The following is a 22,912-nucleotide window of genomic DNA, read 5'->3' as shown; positions in this document are numbered from 1 at the left end:
ATGATTTTTTTTTTTTGAGAAATAAAGGCTTGTAACTAAAAATTGCTGAAAGTTAAAGAACGATTCCTGTAAGAAAAGCTTCCTTGAGAGAGCAGGAAAACTCCAATAATTTTTCAAATCCTTTAGAAACTTTTTAAAGTACTGCAGAGATCAGTTAGCGCTTGGATCTATGTGAAAAAAACATGTGGATCACAGATGTTCTTTGGAAAAGAAAATCATTAGTTCTTTTAAAGTGGCTAATAATGATAGCTAATTCCTAAACAATCACATTCATGCTGGTTTAACAAATATTTCAGAAAAAGAGCCCTGACTCATTCAACAAATATTTTGCTCATATTGTCACTTCTGTGTCTTTATACTTACCAGACGGATCCTTATTTTTATTAATTGCCCATGACTAACATAACATTTCCAGTAGTTTGCTATTAACCTCTGCCCTTAAATAATACTTCTAATTCCTTATCTAAAAATAATTTGATGAATTATAACTTTGAAACATGTCTCTGCTAGCCTTTCAAGAGACATGATGATTTTAAGAGACTGAAATCAGATGCTTCCTAGAAAAATATTTAACGGTGCAGCTGGGAACTGTTAGTTCTACAAGGGTATTCCAAAAAAAGGGGGGTGTGTGTGCTTTCCTTGATGTGCATCTCTCTTAAAAATAATGGAAAGCAGATATTTTGACACACTAGTTCTTTGTCAGCAAAGAAATAAATTGGCTCATTCCCAATTTACACTGGCAAAACTTTATTCTAATACTATTTTAAAACCATGGAATATTCTGACTACTTCATATTCTATTGATTGAGACTTTATTAATCATGACAGTAATCTGATCTATGTTTTTCAGAAAGTGACTTAAAGTGAAATGCTTTCCAATTCCCCATTCCCTTCTTCCAGGTGACTCTTCTCTAAGTGATATTGCTAGAACAAATAAACCAGGGAAAACTAGGCACATGTCAGAATAACTGTAATATCTGACAAATAAAACTAATGAGTCCCCTAAGTACTGTACTGGTTTGCAAACAATAAATCCAGATTTACTAGAAGAGGAGAAAGGAAAGGAAAGACAACACAACGCTTTGTGGTAAAATCCAACACTGATCCCTCAGGCAGGCCTCTGGGACCTGACCGGTTGTTAGGCCTTCCCCCGAGTAGGGAACTACTCTCAAAATGAGAAGAGACAGGGGATTAGCAATCTTAACATAATGAGAGTGATCCATTCTCAGAAAACTAAAATGGTACAAGGAACAACCTAAACTTTAAATGTAGTAAATTTGCCAAGCAACATTACACTGCATATAAAGAGGGCAAAATATAAACAGTAGCCACATGTAAATAAATCAGTAAAACTTTCAGGATGTTACTACTTTTCAAACTGACAAAGTTTAATTTGACACCTTCTGTTCTAAACCCTTTGTTTCTATTCAAAATCACGCCTTGAGCTGTTGCTATCAATCACAGCGCTCCCCCTATTACTTAAAAAAACTGGCATGGGCCCTGAATAAGCTGAAAATGCCATGCAGATGAATTCTGAGATAATATGTTCAAACCTGTTATATACAACACAAATCCTGTAAAGTTATGTATTGTAAACCTACATTTATTGAGAACTAAAAGTCTTAAATCCATCTGCCACAAAGGAAATACTGTTATGTACTTTATAGTAACCAAGAACCATCTGCAAATGTCTTGCTACCGTAAGCAAGAAAATGGTGCAAAAGATGCTAAACCTAAGACTGCATGAAATAAAGAACATTCCTTTGACTGGCTTTGGTTAGGGCTCTATTAAAGAAACATCGGATGGAGGGGGAAAAAAAAAAAAAGGAAAAGAGAAAATGCGGAGTGACTGCCAAGCCAGTCCTGAAAAAAAGCAAAACAAACTCAATGACAACACAATGGCAATTTATTATGGTCCATGAAACACACGACTGTATGCTCATTTTAAAGGAAAAATTAGCAGTTCTAAACTCAATATTCTAATGATGTGCTTTTCTGACAGAATCTTGTTGTACCACATTTAAATAAAAATCCTGGCACCTTCATCTCTCAGCTGCTAATTTCCAACCAAACTCAATCTCTGATTTCCACTCCACTCTTTTTAGAACAGTTAATTCAAGTCAATTCGCTTCTAACATTTTTTACAGATAAGGGGTGCACAATGATTTTCATTGAGTCAGGAAAGTAACCTCCTTTCACGAATAAATTTAGTGTACCTGTAAAGCCTCACACACATAAAAAGAGAATCTTGCTATGGCCTGGTCTGTGACAAAGCAGGGCGCAGGGAACACAACTAGCTCTCCGAAGGAAAAAGACTTCAGTCTTAGCTCTGAGAAAGAGAGTCATTTAATACACAAATATGTACATATTATCGTTATGTACATATACATTTTAAAACCGAGAGCCAGAAAAAGAGAAAGAAAATGACATAATTCTTGCTGCAACTAAGAGGGAAAAATACATTTTGAAAAATAGAATGGTAATTTGAGTTCTAAAAAGCAAAACATTTTATAGTCTGTATTTATTCCCCCTCACCCTCATCTTTTATGTGTTATTTGCAGGAGTATTTTGTTCCAATCTCTGGGGCATATAGTATAATAATATATGATATTAAAAGAAATCAATCTAAATAGGGAGGTATTTGATACAAACATTTTAGTGGAAAGCATGAATTACATTTTAGCAAGTAGTAGGAACAAGGATTAAGTACATAATCCATTAAATAGTACTTCTAACACAAAAAATTCAGTATTGTAGACTAAACTATACCAGGCATTTTGAATGAGTACATTTTCAACAACAACTAACTATAAAGCTAGCAATTTATCATTCAGCAAATAATTTTCTACTTTTAAAAGAATCTGTAAGTGTTACTTATGCTAATGAAGACAGTTTTTAATCTGCCCACAAACATGCTAATAGAGGGCAATTTTTTTTTTTATTTACAAAGCTGTCTGCACTCAAGGGTAATTTCATATCAGTGTCTATAAGCTGGGGGAGGGGGAAAGGGTTCTAATTGTCAGAGCTACTGAATCCTTCACCTTTAGCATATAGGTTTAAAGATATCACAAAAGAGGCAAAGTGACTCATGAGGCTTCTAAGCCACTTCTTTAAAATTCCTAAAGAGGTTCATTTTCAAACCGTTTGTGCTTTATACATATTCTACCCGAAATTTAGTACGAAAACATGTTATTTCTTTGGGGTCCTGACCTGGAGATACACAAGGTATACAGCCCCTCTTCCGGGAGGGAGGCCTGGATGCGCCACACTCCAACCTTCTTTCGAGAACAATCTTAACACTTTGAACAGTGAGAAACAAAACAGTGGCAAAGCAATACTGAAAGCATTTTAAATTATTTACTAGGTTAAAAGGGTGAAATGATACTTTAAATACATCAAATTTCATCGTCTGGGCCATTTTTTGGTGGCAAAGTGGTATTGATCTTTCCAAATGCTTAAAATTAACTATTTTCCAGAAGATCATTATTTGATTAAAGGCATTAAAGTTGAGGGCAAGAAGTGAGGCACTTTTTCTTCTTCCCCATTCAAATCACCATATAATTTAATAAAAACCATCCCATCATGTCCTGTAATAAAAACGCTTATCTTAAGATATTGTTCTCTACCTAACATATTAACCTTTAAATGTTATGAAGTTCTTTAGAAGAAAAACCTTTGCTAAAGCAGATTATTCTATTACATAATGAGAGGCCCCCACCATTAACATTAATAAAGATACATGTTTTCTATGGAATTAGTAGGAAATACATTAATCTTTTCCCCAACTTAATAACATCTACTTTGTATAAAGTGAAGAGAATCTCAGCAGGCACTATTAACTTTCCCTGCTAAGTTAACACTGGTCTTATTAAAGAAAACATGAAAAATAAATATGCACAAAGACATACCAACAAATGCCCTTTCCATTCTGAAAGTACCCATTATATTCACTTTATTTGAAAATGGGTTTTAAAACAATACACTTATATGGAATATATATATATATACACATACACATACACATAGGTATTTTCAAATATATTTATATTCAAATTATATGTGCATATATATATATTTTCAAAATATGGTTTCTGATACTTGCAGTTGCTGAAAAGGAAAACAAAAAAAAATCAGTTTTTAAACTGTTACTGTTTTAAAACTTGCTCCGGTCTCTAGTTTAAGGGACTTGATATCTTAACCAAGAATCTATGAGTTCTCAAATTGTTGTGCTAAAGAGACATAAAATGGCTATCCATAAATCCCTTACATCAGTAAATTTTTTCTACCTTGTCTTTAAGAGGTTAAATACATCTAGTAGAGTTTTTGGAGGTTTGTTATTAGCAAAAAGTAATGTGTATATAATGGGGCTCGCGGGTAACTCCCTTTAAAAGGAATAATCAGCTCACTGGTAGATGATCTTTAATTTTCAATCTTTCAAATTTGCTTAAAATTTAATCAAGCAAGTAAGGAAAATCATTTGCTTTCTATGTTCACTTCATTTCTATCTTTTCAAAGCTGCTGACCTGAAAAGGACACACATAAATATGGGTTTTTACCCCTTTTCCTATAGACTGTTCCACACCAAGATTCTCAGTTAACAACCTGGCCAGAGTAGATAAAAACGGTTCTCTCTGTCAGCTAAAGCGATCTCACCTTTTTAAAGAATATTTTCACAAGGAAAAGTCTGAGGAGAAAAAGAAGGAATGAAGATAAAAGTATGAAACGCTTAACAACATAATAAACTAGCTAGCAAGAAGATAATCGTTAAATTTGATTGAAACAGAGAATTTCCAAAGAAAGCCTTAATTTTATTTTTAAAGACATTAGGCTTGGAAGACAACTAATTGACAAGTTTAATTTCTTCAATATACTTCAAATCTGTTTTTAGGGTATTTCCTTCAAAGCATAAATGAAACAAAAAACTGTCTCGTAGATCTGATACTTGAATATGACTTCTGAAAAAATGTGATTTTTTTTCTTTCAAGCTAAGATGTATCTTTGACATTACATAAATGCCAGTGATATGTTTTGTAACATTTATACACTCTACCTTCAAACCTTACTTCAGTGTTTATTCGGTCCTCATTCTTCATAACTAGTGTCATTAAACCAACTCAATACTCCCAAGGTTCATGCTATCATACTCCCATCAAGTTTACCCTCTGCTTCCATCACAATGAACCATCTGCTCCTTCCACCCTGCACTGACTTGCAAGAGCTAGGGCGCCTCTTCTGTGAATTATGTATGTCTTAGGCACCAACCATGTTTTTTATGTGTTTACAATGGACACACTCTGATGAAGAATAAGAGAACAAGTTTTACCATACAGAGCTCCAAAAAACAATTTTAATTAAGCCTTCCTGAGTCTCCTAAGCCATTTTTGAGATGCCCTTAGAAAAGGAATACTGGGCTGAATATTATCGTTGGTCTTCTGCTTTCAAAATGCGCAAAGTTATCCTATTGCTCAAAGGGACCTTAAGAGACTTCTCAATTTAGGAAAAAAGTTCATTCCCTAGAGCTGCACTTAAGTTTCCTCCTAATCATGTTCATGTCCTAATTCACTGAATCATTTATTAGCTATTGCTAAACACTTCCCCCATATTCTGTTCCCCATTTCTTTAATAGGAAAGTTTAATAGGAAAGTTTCCCTATTTTTCACTAACTCTACTTCAAGTCATACAAAAGCACCTCTCTATACCAATAAAGAGTTATATAGCGAACAGGCATTCATCTATGTTAACTTGAGCAAATTACCTTCCTGAGTCTCTGATTCCTCCTTGACAAAGTATAGATAATCATGGTATTAATCACAGGATCTTGGCTGGTACAAATGAAAGAGAATTTATTCGGCCCGGGGCTTGGTCTATGATAACAATGAACTTAACCAAAAGTACTTGTCTTAACTAGTTCACAGTATTGGTCCAAGGCAGTACATAATAAAGGTCGATGATTGACAGGTATCACGTGGGATCCAGGAAGTGAGGAAGAGGAAATGGACTAAGGTGGTCAATAAGGTCTTACTGATGCAGAGTGATAGTATAGGAAGTATTTAAAGTGTAGAGTACAATGGGGAAATGAGATGGATTAACAGCGTGCTAGGAAAAACAAGCAGACCCGTTGCTTTCAAATTAACTATGCCTACTCCTCTTTTGCAATAACTTTTTTATCATACTTTCCCGAGAATACAACTTTATTACTGTGACTTCATCTCCTCTATATACTGTACTTCTAAGATCTATCTGTTAAGAAAGTCTGGGTTTTCATTTGAGCTCCTGTTCTTCTATTATAGCGCTGTAACCTCAGTCAATTTACTCAAGTTCTCCTCTATAAATTGGGGGATAATTTTAACACCTTTCATCAGGTAGTAAAATCATTCATGCAGGGTGTTGACATGATGTAACAGTATGGTGAATGTCAGCTATTTTTATTATTTTTGTCATTATCACAAAGATAACCTAAAGAGATCTAAATATCTAGAAAGTTAATAAAAATAATTCAGTTACTCTTAATACATCCTAATCTGAATCCAGTAACTTCTTCCCACAAACTAGGTTCTCCACCTACATAGCTTACATGAATTAATAGCATCACAACCCACCCAGTTACCAGAGCTAAGATTGCTCTCTCAAACATAAGTTGGCATCTTTTTGATGGACAGTGTTAAATGCTGGAAGTAGAAATGTCTAGCAATCATCTTTAAAACACAAATGCCTTTTTTAATCCAATAGTTCCACTTCAGAGAATTTATCATTAGGATAATCATTAGGATAATAATCACTGATAGTAAAAGTTGAATATAACTTAGATATACCTCAATGGGGAAATAAAAAGTATAACATAAAAATGAATGCAAGAGACATATATGTATATATACACACATATATGGATGTGCACACATATATATTCATATAAAAGTCTACAAAGAACATGAATCTGTGCATCTCTAGGTAACTGGGAATGCATTTCTTTCTTTTTCTATAATGACAACATACTGATTTTTAATTTAAAAAAATAGCAAACACCTTCAACTAAATATGTGATTTTCTTGTGTGTTTCCTCCAAAAGTAAGCAATCATGAATTCCTGTCAGTTATACCCCCCTCACATCATCTGTTGAATTTGTTCCTTTTCCATTCATACGGCTGTTTCAGGCCCTCAGCATTTCTTCTATGAACTAGTGCTGATGAGTTACTTTATTCCAGTCCACCCCCATCTCTCATGAATCACATTTATCATAAACATATGTCCACACAAATAGCCCTTTGAATGGCATACTCTTTACTCTCCCACACCGAAGGGGTCTGAGATGCCCTAAGGCTCACACTTCAATGAGTGAGTGTAAAAATACAGCAGATTCCCTGAGGCACACTGAAGGACAGAGAAAGATGTAAAAATGACACAAGCTGGACTACTGAGTTAGTGGCAGGAAGCTGTATCCACCTCTGATTCCTGAGGGCGCCCAATACTACAGCAAAATCCACCAACTTATACCCATAGTGGTGATGTTGCATTTCACAGGAATAGGTTAAAACTGAACTTAGCTGACTAGGTTTAAAGAGGCAGGGATGTACCATGAAAGGCTTCTGTCAGAGGCAAGCATATTTGATTGTTCAAAGAAAATTAATGGGAAACTGCACTTTTTCAAAAAAAATCCCTTAACCCACCTAAGTATGTGCTCTTACACTGTAATGTTACATTGCTTCCTAATGTCACTATTAAAACTTCACGAGATTTATTCTTCTACTGAAAACTATGATGACTAGTAAGATGAAATGTTGATATATGAATGGGGCACATGTGAAGAAACCCCAATCTATAAATACAAATTGTCAAAGTAATGCATTTTTAGATAACAATTTACCTGATACAGTGATCTGTTTGCTTACAAAAATAATCAACTGCCGGGTTATTTTAAACAATATTATTTCTGCCACTGCATTTTTAATTGATTTATATAAAACTTTTCAATACTGCCGATAGCTGCTAAAATGAGCTACACTCCCCATTATGCATATTTAGGGCTGGGAATTAAAAATTTAAATCTTCCCTCTATGACATTCTAGGAAGAGATAACAAAAAAAAATTTTGCAAACCAGGGGAAGGCAATTCGGGATTATAAAAGTGATGGAATCATATCCTAAGAGGAACAATCAAGCTGCAGGGTCATTATGAGCTCCCAAGTTGCTTATGATTTTGCTGATAAAGTATCACCCATTTTGTGGCCAAAACCCACATCATTTTATCCATTATACAAACCTACTCATCAAAAGTTGGCTTAATTGAGAGACTCAAATCTTGTGATTCACAAGTAGGCATTAAAAAAGGAAAGCATAAATATTTCTAGAAACATCGGGCGGGTCCCGGTGACAATGGCTAGGTTATCTCTTTACCAATAAAAGAGATGACAGAAGCAAGGCTCACTGTGCCTCTGTTACTCCGCCCAACCACCTCTCCTGCTGTACCTGGGGGAACCAAGGGTCCCAGGAATTGGGAGGCAGGAGTAGAGTCTGAATGCCCTCTCTTTCCCAGCACAGAGCCCCACAGCGCTCACCCAGGTGCCCTTTGGAATACACTAGCATCTGTGAAGGTGAAATTGTGAGCAGGTAAAATGTACTTTTAAATGGTGACTCTGTGTTACTTAGTATGTGGGCTGAGAGGGGAGGAAGGGACAGCTATGATGGGGGATCATTTATCCAACACTCAGTTTCCTGGGAGGAAAGGGCAGTGTAAATTTCCGGGGTTACGTGCTCCTGAAGGCGTGGTCAACTGTCAGAGTATGTACATCTAGTCTAAGGGCAAAGGCGCTCTCTCAGCATCCTGCAGCGCACACAGGGTGGGATATAAGCTTTCTGTTGTCGCTGCTTTAAATGTTGTTGCAGTAATCACAACCCCTGTTCAGGTGGTCTGGAGTGAGGGGCACTTGACATACATATAAGCATGCTAAGGGGTAACTAATGCTTTCCTGGAAAATTCAAGAATTCTCAGTCAATGTATTAAAACCCCTATCTATTTTTTCCTATGTGCAATTTATCTAATCACAATCTCATTTCATTTGTGCCATGGGCCCTTCGGGCAATCTGGCATATCCCACAGATGATGCCTTCTCAGAACAAAGCTTTATGCACCTGAAGTAAAATATATAAGCTTACAAAGAAAATCAGTCCGTAAATACTGTCATCAAAAACCTGTGCTATACTAACATGTTTCTTGACACACTAACAAGGTCGAAGGATAGATCTAATAGCTAGTATAATTTTATGATGATGGAGAAATACCATTTTGAGATGTGTGTAATAACATGTGATATGAAAATATTTCTGATTTTGGTCGGTAACAAATCCATAGCTATTGCCAATACTGCTGTGAGTCATCCATAGCATCCTGAATAGGCCCTGTCCATATGCAGGCCTGTGTGTATGTGTCTAGGCATACATACAGACCAAGCATTTCAAACATTTTTCCAGAACTGCCTTATAAATTCATAAAACAACTTTTTTTTTTTTTTTGGTCACTAAACGACCATGCCTCTTGGAGGCAGGCTAGAGTGAAAGAGGGAGTCACTACTATTGTTTCTCCACTGCTTCCCACACTTCTGCAGGCCCCACGTGTCCACCAGGGCTATTTCACCAGCTCCCATTCGTGCTGTGCAGAGGGGGGAGTAGATGAGAAGCCCTTGGCCCCTTGGCCCCATAAAATTCTCATCAATCAAAATGGGGCAAGACCTTTATCTGACTGGTACATTTTATTTCTGGATGAGATTTCATTCATAAGACAATGATTATACAGCTTTAGTTTTCTTTTTTCTTTGTCAACTACACACCTATTTTATCCTGGTCCTATTACAAACTCAGAAAATGGGTTCTCAGCTTTTGAATAGAGCATCCATGGTCTAACTTAGCTAATGTCACACCATAAAGGTAAACAAGATGAGCAGGGTGTCCTTCAAGAAATGTCTGTCTGCCAGGAGAGGAACACTAAGTTTTTCCAAAGACACCTAGTTTTCCCAAACAGGAGATAAGGTGGCTGAGCATATGCAAGCTGGAGGCAGGGCAAGGCTTGGACTTGTGGCATGGGCATGCTGTGTGCGGGGCAAGAGGAGTAGCTATGCAAAGGCTGGGAACCAGCAGTAGTCATTAATGATCCTAGTTCTCATCACAGCTTTTTCAAAAAGCAAATGTTTATAAAGCACTTGCCTTCAAGATCTGAGGATGAGGCAGAAGGCTACTAGTCTAATAGAGTATTAAAAAAAAAAGGAAAAAAAGGAAAAACAGTGATGGGGCAGGGGACATAGGTAGAAAATAAGTGAGCAGAAATCATCGCATCACTTTATATTATATGCAGCTCAATGCTAAATTTATCCAGAAATATAAACACAACTTCCTGTCTAGAAATTAAGCTTGATGGATAAGGCTTTAGTCCTTATGGTTATCCAGGGTCCAAGTTATTTAGTCTCTTTAATCAAAATACTAAAATAAAATCATTACCCATTAGGCTATTACCCTTCCCCCAATCTCCAAACACACAAGCAAAAATTAATTGCAAGCCAGGAAGAAAGAGGCAATTTAGACAGTAACAGCTTGGCATGGACTGAGCTGAATTTCCTAATAGCATTTGTCTGTTTGTGAATGTATATTTTATTTACAGCCTTCACTTCCTTGACCTTATTGAAAGTAATTTATTTTTACCTAATCTGCATTTCATTTAAACCACCAAATACTCCATTAATGAACCAGCCGAGTAGCACCCATGACAGGGAGCACTCATGAAGGTACCGTAAGTAAAACGGGCAAATATTTAAGGGAGACATTTGGGGATGGGCTCAGCAGTTATTTAATGCTACTGGTACAATTTATGAACTTGCAAATAGAGTTTCAAGATATTCCTGCCGAGGAACTGTCATCCCCTGTCTCCTTTTTCTTGATTATTCCCTATCCCACTGGCCTTTTCCAAATGCATGATTTCTCAGACTGGGTATATTTTTTCCTCTTTCCTGGGCTATCCTTCCAAGAATGCATATCACCCAAACAAAGGAGATGTTAAAGCTAGACCTTCAGACCAAAAGAGACATGGCAAGGAGGAAACTGGGGATTCTGCTGGCATCCCACTGGGACCCAACTGCATTTTAAGCCCAGCCCGCTCCTCGCCTCATCTCTGGGTGCCCTGACTTTGTAGGATGCAGAAGAGAGAGTCATCATCCAGCGATCTACTGACATGTCTCAGATGAGATGACTTCAATCCTGAGCTCCTCTCACACAAAATCAGATGGAGTTTACAACTGGATTTCAAGCGAGCAATTCTCAAGTCTAGATGCCACTCATAAGCAATCTTTTTGGCTACGGATCACAAAACATTGCCTTATCCCCCCAAACTAAGCCCTTCCATTATTCAACAGCTTACCTCCTCTGTTTCCTTCCCAGACTAACACACCTGTCGGCTGTAACTTCAATCAAAACAGCATCCTCTTTTACTGTTGTGCACCTATTTTAGCGACATGTACACAGAACCTTGAACTGCAAAGGCTATTAGATGCGATCTCTTTTACCTCTTGAAGGGGAAATTTAAAACCACAGAGGGTTAAGCTATTTGCCAGAGGCCACTCAGCATAGCAGCAGTGGAGCTGGGTCCATGACTCTGCAACCCTGATGCCTTCTCTAAAAGATGAAGCTCACTTTCAACTTGTTACTGTAAACCAACCATGAGTTTGCAGATTAGCTACCATCACCCTATTTCTATGTGACACAGATAATCAGGAGCCATGTCTTCCCTTCACTTTCAGCTCTGAATAAAAAACCACAGGGAGCTACAGTGTGAATGATCAATGATGATAATAAGGAGGTGACAAATTCAGACAGTGGGGGGTCAAAAAAAGTAGCAAAGAATATTCAAAAGAACCAGCTCTCTTTCGTGTACATTTTCAGGAAGACCTGTAGAAGGGTTAAGAAAGCTGGACTCCACTGGGGCAGGAGAAAGTTGATGAACTTCTACCGTATCTTCAACTGTGACCAGTTAACAAATGCATGAAAACTGTCCTTTTATTAGAAAGGAACCTAGCAGGTTCATAAAGAAATTTGTAGGAAATTTCTTTGAACAATGGGATTCTTGTAGTCTAATTCAATTTAATAAGACACACTTTACCCTCTTACTGCAAATAATGAATATTCTCAAACTCCATGCAGATCACTGCATCCCTAAACAACTTTTTTTGCCCTTTTCTATTTCCTTCTATATCAACAGGTATGCTAGACACAAAGAATCAGAATACACAAAAACTCAAGTTTACAAACAGAAAGCAAGGTTGCAAATGAAATTTTTCACTTGCTATCATAGAACAGTCAAAATTCCTTTAACTGGCGAACTCTTACCAGTGACTAAAAAAATGTGATTCAATTTGCATATTGGCTTATTCCTAACATATCTTGAAGTAGCTGAGCCAAAAACTTCTGGGTTATTAAAACATGGGCAACAGCAATGAAGTCATAAGCTGTAACTTTTTTTATCTCCACTTTTCTAATTTCTTGGCTCATCCCCATACAACTGTGCTATGTATATCAAACCTCTTCTTGGGAATCCTAAAATATAAGTGACTGTAGTAGTGGGTTGATCTCACTGATTAGCAAAAGGAACCTTCACCTCTGTGTTAATAAGCAGGATCCTGAGGTGCTATCTGTACTTGACAGGAAATACTCTTGTGACAGATCAGTGATGTGGAGTTGAATCAGATCTTTCACAGTAACTGCATCTTGCAAAATGATTATAAAAAAAAAAAAAGGCAGGTAAAGAGTGTGCAAAGAAACTGATCTAATGGTTGGTAGTAACCAGGTGTACCCCTTCACAGCTGGGTTAGAAGAAGTACTCTAACAAAAAGCCATTATTTTTGTTTTTCCTCTTTTCTACTTTCGTATTCCAAGTCTCTCAGAGTTGGAAGATATGGAGTAAACACAGAAGTACACTAAGATCAGAGGGAAGAAAGTTCCAGGAAAGAAGCGGGAAGTATAGATTTTTTTTTTCTTTTAAATCATGTGAGAAGTTAACTTAAAAAGAGGGAAAATGAATCAAGTAAGGAAACTGGGGAGACCCCTATTCTCTGTAAAATAGCACCCTTTCTCAGAGAACAGGAGTCACTACAGAATCCTAGAAAACTTCTGAGCAAGGTTCATCGCTAAAGTAGTAAAGTATAGTAGTAAGATAAAGATAAAAAGCAAAAGCTTACTTTATGTGGCACTGATAGACTTGAACTAGGTTATCTTTACGTATTACATGTTCTCTGGAGGGGCTGCTGTGGCCTTCTCTAGACCATGATTTTAAATCACCACTGACCCTGTTTCTGTCCCCTCTCCTAAGTTTACTTTTCCAGCAGTTATTTGCCTTCTTATGTCTCCAATACTTGAATTTCTTTTTATGGCTGGACTCCTCCATGGAACTGCCCGCACCTGCACTGCCAGTTTAGCCTCCACCATTTCCATAAAAACCAGATTCGCTGCATTTCAACTCTACTTTTCAAAGAGATTTTGCAAATCAACAAATATCCCTATCAAATACATTTTCTCACTGGGTCCATTTTTTATTTTGGAATCATCTGAGCTATGACCATAAAGTCTAACCTAACTAAACCTTTCATTAAAAACAAAATGAGGGAAACACATGCTCAACCTTAGAAATTCTTTCAGAGTTTATGTTCAAATAAAAGGTTTAACAGTAGGAAAGACAAAAAGACATAGCCCAAAGGGATGCCAGGCCTCCTATCCAACAATAAATAAAATTTAAAAAGTATAGAAAAGGAATGGAACCTATCTTTTCCCCATCTGAGTTTTGGTGAAAGCAGGAAAAGAGAATTTGATGAAGGTTTTGGGAAAAAAGATCCTAGAAAAAACTAGGTAACTTCTCCTCCGCTTTCTCCACACTTAACTGCTATGGATTGCATTTATTTTTATTTAAGCACATCTTCAATACACACACATGTATACCCCAACCCTTTAAAAAAAAAAAAGGGCCTGAAATTTTAGTTACACCACATGTGGTTTTCATTTGTGAAAAATGAACAAGCTGTTTGTGGTTAAACTGTCTAATCGCCTGTTATCAATCTAGCGCTGCATTCAAGATTTACAGGATACATCAGCTTCTGTGCCACATTAGCTGCAAAGGGGGTGGGGGGGGTGGGAGGAAAGAGGAGGAGGAGAGAGTTTATCCTGAGGAATAATATTTCCAATGCAGCCACACTCACACTACATCTGGTTGTGCTGGTAGCGGCAGTTAAATTGAAATATTTCACAGCGTGTGTCAGAAACATGCAGAATGGTAATTATGACAGATCTGATTAAGCCGGAGTGCCACAAGCTCCCTGGCCAGCGCCGGTTGTGCAGGTGTGACCTTGTGCGTGCCTGCGTGTGTAAATAAAATTAATTACAAGCGAGAGGGTGAAGGCTTCAGTGACATCACAAAGCGGAGAAACTCCCAAGGGGGAGACCTAATGGAATATTTTCCCTCAGTCTAATAATACAGTTCATATTGACTTGAGGTAATTAGTGGGATCATTAAAGCAGTTTTCCCGGCGTATTTGGCTGCCTGATCAGATTAGTGAAAATGTTCTTCAGAACAAGCCCTGTGTGGTCTGCCAGAGAGGAGGAAATAAAAAGCAACAAAGCATATTTTGGAATGATAAGCAGCGCTGGACTCTTACTTTAGCGAAAAAATCTCGACTTCTCTCTGGAGCCTACCGATCTGACTGTCCTGTCCATTTTAATTCTTCTGTTCCACTCGCCTATTCCTCCACGCTTTCAGAACGGGTTCTCTCATCTCCCCTTCTCTCGGTGAAATCAGACTGCTTATCACGAGGAGCCATCCCAACTCCCCAACAAATCTCTTAAACAAGGCAATTTTAAAATCGGGGGAAAGTATCTTAAAGGACTGCGGCACTGTTAACTGACAATATGGGGCGATTGGGAAAGGCAAAAAGGAGGAAAAAAAAGGGAAAGGATTGCCACTCAAAACACACCTGCTAAACAAAAGATTCCTCTCTTCTGTGACACATGACGGAAATTTAAATATTTAGTTGCTTTCGGATCTCAGAATGGGCTTCTGTGCAGGCCAAAGTTGGGGCAAACGCTCCTCCACTTTAACAGAACACGCAGCCCTCGTCAAGAAAGGGCCATTTGTCTGAAAACACTCGATCGAGCATGCTCTACCTTGCCACTGGAATATGCCAAGCGCTGTCACAGATGGCAGGCTCTGACAGTTCCCATCCGTAGCGTTGATACTCGACAGTTCAGCACAAGATCAGTGACATTCTGTCTCATTAGAACCACGCTAATTATCACAGCTAGTTTCAGGGGAAACCATGTGTTGCAATGGTCAATTTGAAGGAGTCTGTGCATCAACAAACTGGTAATAAGGATCAGACACCTTATTATATGACAGCATGCTGCCTATGATCTGATTTACAGAATCAGAGGCACTGAGGCGGCCGAGGAGGCTGGCGGTTTATGAAACAGTGTGTTTAAACCCAATTCCTGAAGCATACTGGTTGGAGGGGGAATTGGTAAAAAAAAAAAAAAAAAAATACACAAAGGCAACTGGAATTGTTGAATCAAGAAATCAAAGGAGAATAGATTCTCCAAGAACATACAACAGAAGTAGATTAAGACTTAGGAAAAAGACAACTTCACCAGTGTAACAATTGCACGGTGACCCCACAAACAGTTTGGAACTTACATTTTCACAAGGTGTTTCCCATAAATTATAAATGGCTATATCCCTACTAACCTATAAAATATGTACATGCATTTTTAAATGGGTGGTCCTCAATTTGTTCATTTGTCGCTTGAAAGAACTGCACGCGTGAAAGCAGAGCAACCGCACTCCTCACCATGAATCATCTCAAGGTACTTTTAAAGATACTGAGTATTCCTTTTGCAGGGGCAAGGAGGCACAGGAGATTCCTATTACCAGCATAAGTTCTTCCATCCCTCTCTTAGCACCTTTCATTGATGTGAAATTTTAATGTTGCAGTTTCCTCCAGAGCTATTTTTCTATTGTCATTTTGCATAAATGCATTTTCATAGCTCATTCATTTCACACGGCCTTTATTTTCATTCCTCATATGAGGAAAAAAGAAGATAAAGCTAAAATAAAATCCACCTTTACTATCAAAAACATAAAAGACAACTGTTGAGACTTCTGAGAAAACACTTTGTTTTCTAGCCTGGTCGTTTGTTAAAGGATTATATCAGTGATAGAGCTCTGTGCGAAGTCTAACTGAATGACATGCAGTTTGAAGATTAATTCTTATTGAGAGTTAAACCTCAATGATTTGCTGCCTTCCCCACACCACTGTGTACACACCAGATTCTGCCTGAAGAACTCTTCAACTGTCACAGCTGGTTGTAGAAGGGCTTCCAAAAAGAGGAACTACCCCCAAATATTCTTAGTCCACACTTCACCTTCAACTATCAATTTAGGATAAAAGATGACTTTGTAAAGCAGAGTCTACAAATCCACAGTTGTGTGCCCAGGCCGCAGGATACAGACACCAAACTGCTTAAAAGCCACCCTCTCCTGGTGGCCTCTGTGGGTACCCTCACGGGGGGGGGGGGGGGGCGGCTCTTCGGAGGTGGCCTGATATTATTCACAAATTGAGTCTTTTCAAATCCTGTCTAAAATTTTCTTACAATGTTTTCTAAAGATGGAAAAACTGGACTTTTAGTTATGAACACATTTCTAACAGTTGACTTACTAAGTGGGTTAATGAGGAAAATGTATTTAGAGGACTTAAGTTAATGAGTTTCAAATTCAGAGGGAAAAGAGTAAATTTTTTAAATGATTTAAAAGTGGCAATAAGATAACTGAAAATCTTGTATCTAACTTGTTAAAGTAGGTAACAGTTAAGTGTTCTGGGGGGAAAACACCCCTTTAATGTTTTTGAGGCAAAAACATAACAGGCAACTAAGTGTTCTACGTAATAATTCTATATTAAACACTGGGTTTATAAAAACATATTTGATTTTTATAATATGGTAATGTGAAAAGAGCTCACACTCAGATCCATAAATTTAACTAGCCCTTAAAACATCATGTAACACACAATCACAGACCTTTACACTGCTTATCTATTTAAAACCATTCAACAGCCCTGTCTATCAATCAACTAGAAATACGAAGTCAGGTCTACATTTTAAAAAACTTAAATCCAACACGCATCCCCAAGATGTAGGCAGAAGAGATTCTTAGTGGTGGCTACCAGCCAACAGCAACTTAAAAAGGAGACCAATGGACTCCACATCCTTCCTGCTCAAGAAGGCAGACAAGGGCCTGCAAAAATGTGTGTTCAACGGGATGCTGCAGACGCTGTGAAGCTCCACTCTGGTGGCCATACACTACTCCTTCCTCTCCCCAAATTTCCTCTTGTCCTTACTCTTCCCCGACCCAGGGAAATCTAAGCTCCCCCACCCCAGGGTCTCTTCTACTCAGTCAAAAATTAAATAAATAAATGAATAACTACACTAACTAGATGGAAAATGAACAGAGACAGTCCTCAGATTGTGGCTGGAGGACACTCTGTTTGGCCAAGAGGAGGGGCTGTGAGGACACACAGGGAGGACCTTGCCACGGACAGCTGGAGAAGGAAGTGGCACCAGAGGTAAGAGAAACCATGAGTCTCAGATCTGCAGGGGCCGGGGAGGCGATACAGGTGAAATCCTGTTGCAGCAAAGACCATAACATGAACATTCCAAAGGAATGAATCAGCACAGGACTCCAAAGTATACTTTCCGTGAAGTGTAATTTAATTCTAACAAAATAAAAGATGCCTTCACAAACATGCCAGAATACAGAATGCAGTCAGGGCTCTAGGACTTGGTTTTTCCCCACTCTGCGTTTTGTCTCTCTAAGATTCTCTTCCCAGCAATGAGAAATTTAGCCCAATTTCTAACCCCATTCATTTGTGACCCATCAAGTCTGAGATATTTAAGACATACCAATCACCATCAAAAATTCTCCAAACCTGAAGTTAAAAGGATACTTTTTTTTCCCCACCTATGGACCTCAGCTGCGTCAAAGTTTTTTCTTCCCTTTCTTCTACCCTCCATCTCTCATCCTAGAAACCTTCAATCTCAACGGCAAATGAGCCTGGAAAGTAGGTGAAAGTCTTGAAATTACTTGGTTTCTTCTATGTCTGGTGCTCTCCTCACAAAGACAGAAACCCTCTCTTTCTAGCATTAAAAACCAAACCTATCAACCAGCCAAAGGCACAGCAGCCAAAGTCCTGTAACTCCACACGACTGGTGAGTAGTAGAGATTATACTGGTAGCATGGTAGGGCAAACATGTTTTTCCTTTCTCTCATTGCTTTACTTGAAAGAAATACCCTGTTCAATAAAGCACTAAAGAGAAATCACCTCTGAACACAAGTGGGGATGCAGTGTGCGCGGCACAAGACCTCAACTCCTGCTGCATTATCGCCTCTGCAGCTCCATCTCTGCAAACATGAAAATCAATGTAACAATTCGATGTTCAAGGCAAGGCCTACAGCGCTGCTAATGTCCCCTTGCTGGACATACACCTTAAGTCTCAGAGCTCCCAAGGGGTTTGCTGTGGAATAAAATTAGATTCCGACATCTGCCACCATTAAGGAAAAAATTCCATTTCCATCTCCCGTATGAAAACACTATAACCAATGAACAGTAACTGAACCTTGATACCGTAATGGTTATTACCCAAATCAACTATTTTTTTTAAACAGTAAAATTAGCGAATTCTGCTCTCATAATTATTTGAATGTTATCAGACTAAATGTTTGATAAAATTCCAATATGATTCACTTGGAAAAACTGCTGCTTATTTGAATACTCAGAATATAAAGTGTATTCATTTGTAGCTATTCACATTATGTTTAAAGCATATCATCTTTTTAAAGTTTGCATTAGTCTGCTTTCCTACCCAAGCACAAAAAGTAGCCTACCTTTGGTTTTCACTTGCATATTTTATTCAGACATTTCTATTAGAGTTAAAAACAATCTCATTTCTATTACTCATCGAAGAGGAGAGATCATATAATACATGTGAAATGGAATCTACAGAGTTGGTTCTTTTACTGAAAATACCTTGTGCATTAGTCACTGCATAGCACAGCAACCCTGTGTCTGGTTCTATAACATTCTAGGGCTGAAGTAACTTTAAAATAATTATGCTGCCTGCCATTCAAGTCGTCTACTTAAAGCATTTCCTTCCGAAAATGAGAGGTATTTGAAACACAACACATTAAGTAAATCAGCCTGTATGGAGCCTCCTGCTTGGCACATGAAGTCATCCGTGTGTGTACAGTGCTATCTGATTAAACCTCTTCTGCAGACCTTACAGCATGCGACCTCTTCCCAAATCTCAGATTCTAAAGATGAAATCACTGCCCAATGTCAAAGCCCCCGTGACAATGCCCCAAACCACAGCCTCCTCTGAGGAACTTTGCAGCCTTCCCCACCCTCTGCCCTCACCAGGAATGAGAAAGTCCTGCTTCCACAGGTATTAGGCAGCTAAGAACCTGGGTTCCATGAATGTGTCCATTGAGACCTAAAAGTCCCCCCAGTGGACTATCAGCTAGTCCAGTGTCCCAGATTCCCCTTCCCTGGAGCTGAGCACGAGACCAGCGCTGCCTGGAACTGCAGAGACAGTGCCACAGCATGAGGTGCCGAGAGCTTGGGCTGGTGCTACTACTGAGCAGTGGCGTGGCCCCCCTTGTGAGATGAGGAAAACAACTCACAGGGTTACTCGGAGAAGGGCAAATACAACAGAAGGCAGGATGGGGTCTAGCACAAAAGAGGGGATGCTACGAGGCCCACCCAGAGGATCAGGGCGCAATGGAGCAGAAGCAGACGGAGCCGAAGCAGACGGAGCCGGCCGCGTGCAAGGAAGAGCGATGCTGTGATTTCCCGCTTCACACACCCTTCATGGGGGATTCTCTGCCTCATTCTGACAAGCCTTGGCGTTTATTTTCAAGGCCTAGATAATGCTTTCGACAGAATTTTGACCATAAAAAAAGGTCAGTTTGATTTTGAAGATTTTGCTCTTTGGGGTTGTTTTTTGTTTGTTTTTGCTGGTTTTTGTTTCCATCTCAAAAAACATGGCAAGAGAGCAGAACTCAACAAGGAGAGGTTTCCACTTTGGGAAGGGTTTATGTTGAAGTACTCACCAATCTTTTCATGTAGTGCAAAGATCTAAACTGAACAACTCAGAGAAAAACTACTAAAAATCTACCAGCAGTTTCTGCCAGGAAGTTATGCTAAAGGAGCAGTTAGGAACAACTATCCGAGAGAAAGAAAGTTAACAGTTTGTTAGACCCCACAGCCTATAAAGGGCCCCATGGATTCGCTCTCAACCTGGCATGAGGGGATTAAGGAACAGCTTGGGGGGTGCTGACACACAGAGCTGCCAATGGCTGCCACTGAAGGCTGGTGGAGAGTTTTGCAGGATAGTGGTACAAAGAGCAAGGATGTTTGAAACTCCCAGACTATCATTCCCATGACATTATTCACCAATTAATGACGCCATCTGTATCCCAAAATCACTCACTCAGCCATGGTGGGAGAACTAGGGATCAGAATTAAAAGAAAGAATGAGGTCAAAGGCAGAAAGGGGCTGCTAACCCTAAGGCGCTATGCTGTCCTCAGAAAGGAAATGGGGAGACTGAGAGAAGGGGGGGTTGATTGACTTAAGTGTCAGATGACAAGCAACTAAAGGACAGCGTCAAGTTTTCATAGTTATTTTGTTTGCTTTAATGACCATTAATACAGGTGTAGTTTCTCTGTTTAACTATTGTGGAGATTTGGGGAAAGTGTCTGGCCCTTGTAAGAATATAATCTGTTATAATTTAATTGGACAGGTCAGAGAAGGTACAGGATCAGAAAGAAAGGCGAGAGAATATGTGTTTAAATATGAGTTCCTTACCCTAATTAGATGAAATAGCCAAAACAAGAATGTGCAGGGCAGGTGGGGGAGGGGTAAAGTGAGAACAGGACATTTCTCCTTAATGCATAGTCTTGGCATGTAAATGAAGACATCTGAAGAAGCACACAGGTTTGAAGCGGCTCGAACATTCTATCATAATTAGAAACATTTCAAGAGCCCTGTAATTTCCAATCAAAATTACAGTAATTTCCGATATACAAGCCATGATTCATGACAGAATTTTACATTCCATGAGAGATTACAGTGGCCTGATGTATGACACGCTGAGTACAGCACTAACATAAACAATTCAGTTTAATGTTTAAACAGCACTTGATGTTTAGAATCTCACAATAAAAGAAACATATTATTGTAGAAATTATCACTTTGACAGTGATTGAAGGGTAGGCAGGCATGTGGCCTATAAAGCTATAATTTTTACAGTCCACAGCTTGAGTTTAATCATTTTGATATAACATTTCCAAGATATCCCTTAAGTATTTCATCCAACCTATAACTTAAACAAGAACAACCTTTTCTAAAGAAAAACTCCCATCAAGTACCACTACTAATGTTAATAGAGTAAAATTTTAGGAAAATCTAACAAAAATGTGTTGTATTGTAAATATTTGAGGTTGAATTTTTTTACTAGACACCAGAGGAGGATTCATTAATGACAATGAAAATATATTTGTTAAAAATTTCAAGTCAAGTCGTTAAAATCTTACCTGCGTCCTTGATTGCCTCTTAATCTCACATGGACAATGTTATCAAATCACTTTAGCAAAGAAGACAGTTTTGTATTCTGGTGTTTTAAAAAGCAGCACAAGGCTTTATAGATATTTCTGAGTTTTTCATATAGAGGACCCCTACTTTTGATGAGCATAAATTACCAATATATGACAGTCATACTTATAAAAGTCTGCCTCATCTATCCTTTATTATGTTTTCATCTTGTTTTGTGGGAATTTATAACTTTTCCAGTTCGATTCATTTGTAATTCACCAGACGTGGGCAATTTTTCGAACTGTAATTTAATTTGTGTAATACATTTAAATGAACATCATTAGTATACAAAGATACAGGTACAACAGTTTGTTTTAATAAGTGCACCGAATAGCTGCAGCTGCCCGAGTTAGAACAGAAGACACTGCTGCCTGTGTATTTTAGACTGGGAATCAAGGTCATCTAATAGTAATTCAAGTTATTTGCTCCACTGCAATAGATCAGACTGAGAAACTTCCTATATATTATGACAATCTTCTGAAACAACTATAAACTGACTCAGCAATTGACTGAAAAATCCTTGATCTGGAGCCCACACAGGTGTTTGACAAAACAAAACTGCGTATCTACTACCTGAATCTGAACATTCTGTTTCATCACAGGGCTCTGTAAATAATCCTGGAGATTGTGACCTCTCCGTGATGCGAGTTCATGTTGAAAATAGATACCCCTTCTAATGAAATTTTCATAGGATCGCAGATAATCATTCTCAGTGTCTAATAGAGGCTCTTACCTGGCTTTTGGTTGCCGCAACCTTTGCAAACAGTGCTTGGGACACTTTAGCGCGCTTCATTTCCTGCTGAATCTCATCATAAATGGAAGCATTAATGTTCATCGTATTGTTCTCTGGTTTCCCATTCCTCTCAGTGGCAATAGTAGCTGTTTTCACCTACAAAACATTGTGAACATGGCTGTCATTTCTCATCGGCCAAATTGTGTTGAAGCTTCTCAGGCTCAGCATCCAAACTGGACATTGTTGCTCCTTTTATGATCAAGGTGACCAACAGCACAGTCATTCCACGTGAGTTATTACCCCGAGATCAGATTGCTCGACTTAAGGAAGTCACATTGTCACAGGTGACTGCCTCTATAATATGACAGCAACTGCCAGCTGACAACCAGGAATTATAACGCCATAAAGTAAGTTTTCTGGAAAAAAGAATAGTTTTAAAGACTTGAAAACCCTAACCTAATTG

General features: G+C 38.4%; 1 protein-coding gene across 4 annotated transcripts in view; it reads right to left on the bottom strand.

Moving 5' to 3' along the window:
• Positions 1-22,912, bottom strand: part of SATB1 (SATB homeobox 1) — a gene marked incomplete at both ends in the record, with an annotated part of 70,260 nt that overhangs the window by 5,288 nt on the left and 42,060 nt on the right. For all 4 annotated transcript variants that reach the window (XM_084247421.1, XM_084247422.1, XM_084247423.1 and 1 more), the window contains one exon: positions 22,450-22,605. In XM_084247421.1, the coding sequence (XP_084103547.1) occupies positions 22,450-22,605 (156 nt within the window). The remainder of the gene's footprint in view (positions 1-22,449; positions 22,606-22,912) is intronic.

This window comes from Talpa europaea (assembly GCF_964194135.1).
Source record: "Talpa europaea genome assembly, chromosome: 11".
Classification (NCBI taxonomy): Eukaryota; Metazoa; Chordata; class Mammalia; order Eulipotyphla; family Talpidae; genus Talpa; species Talpa europaea.
The sequence above is the reverse complement of the archived record's forward strand: the minus strand, read 5'-3'. Positions and strand labels throughout refer to the sequence as shown.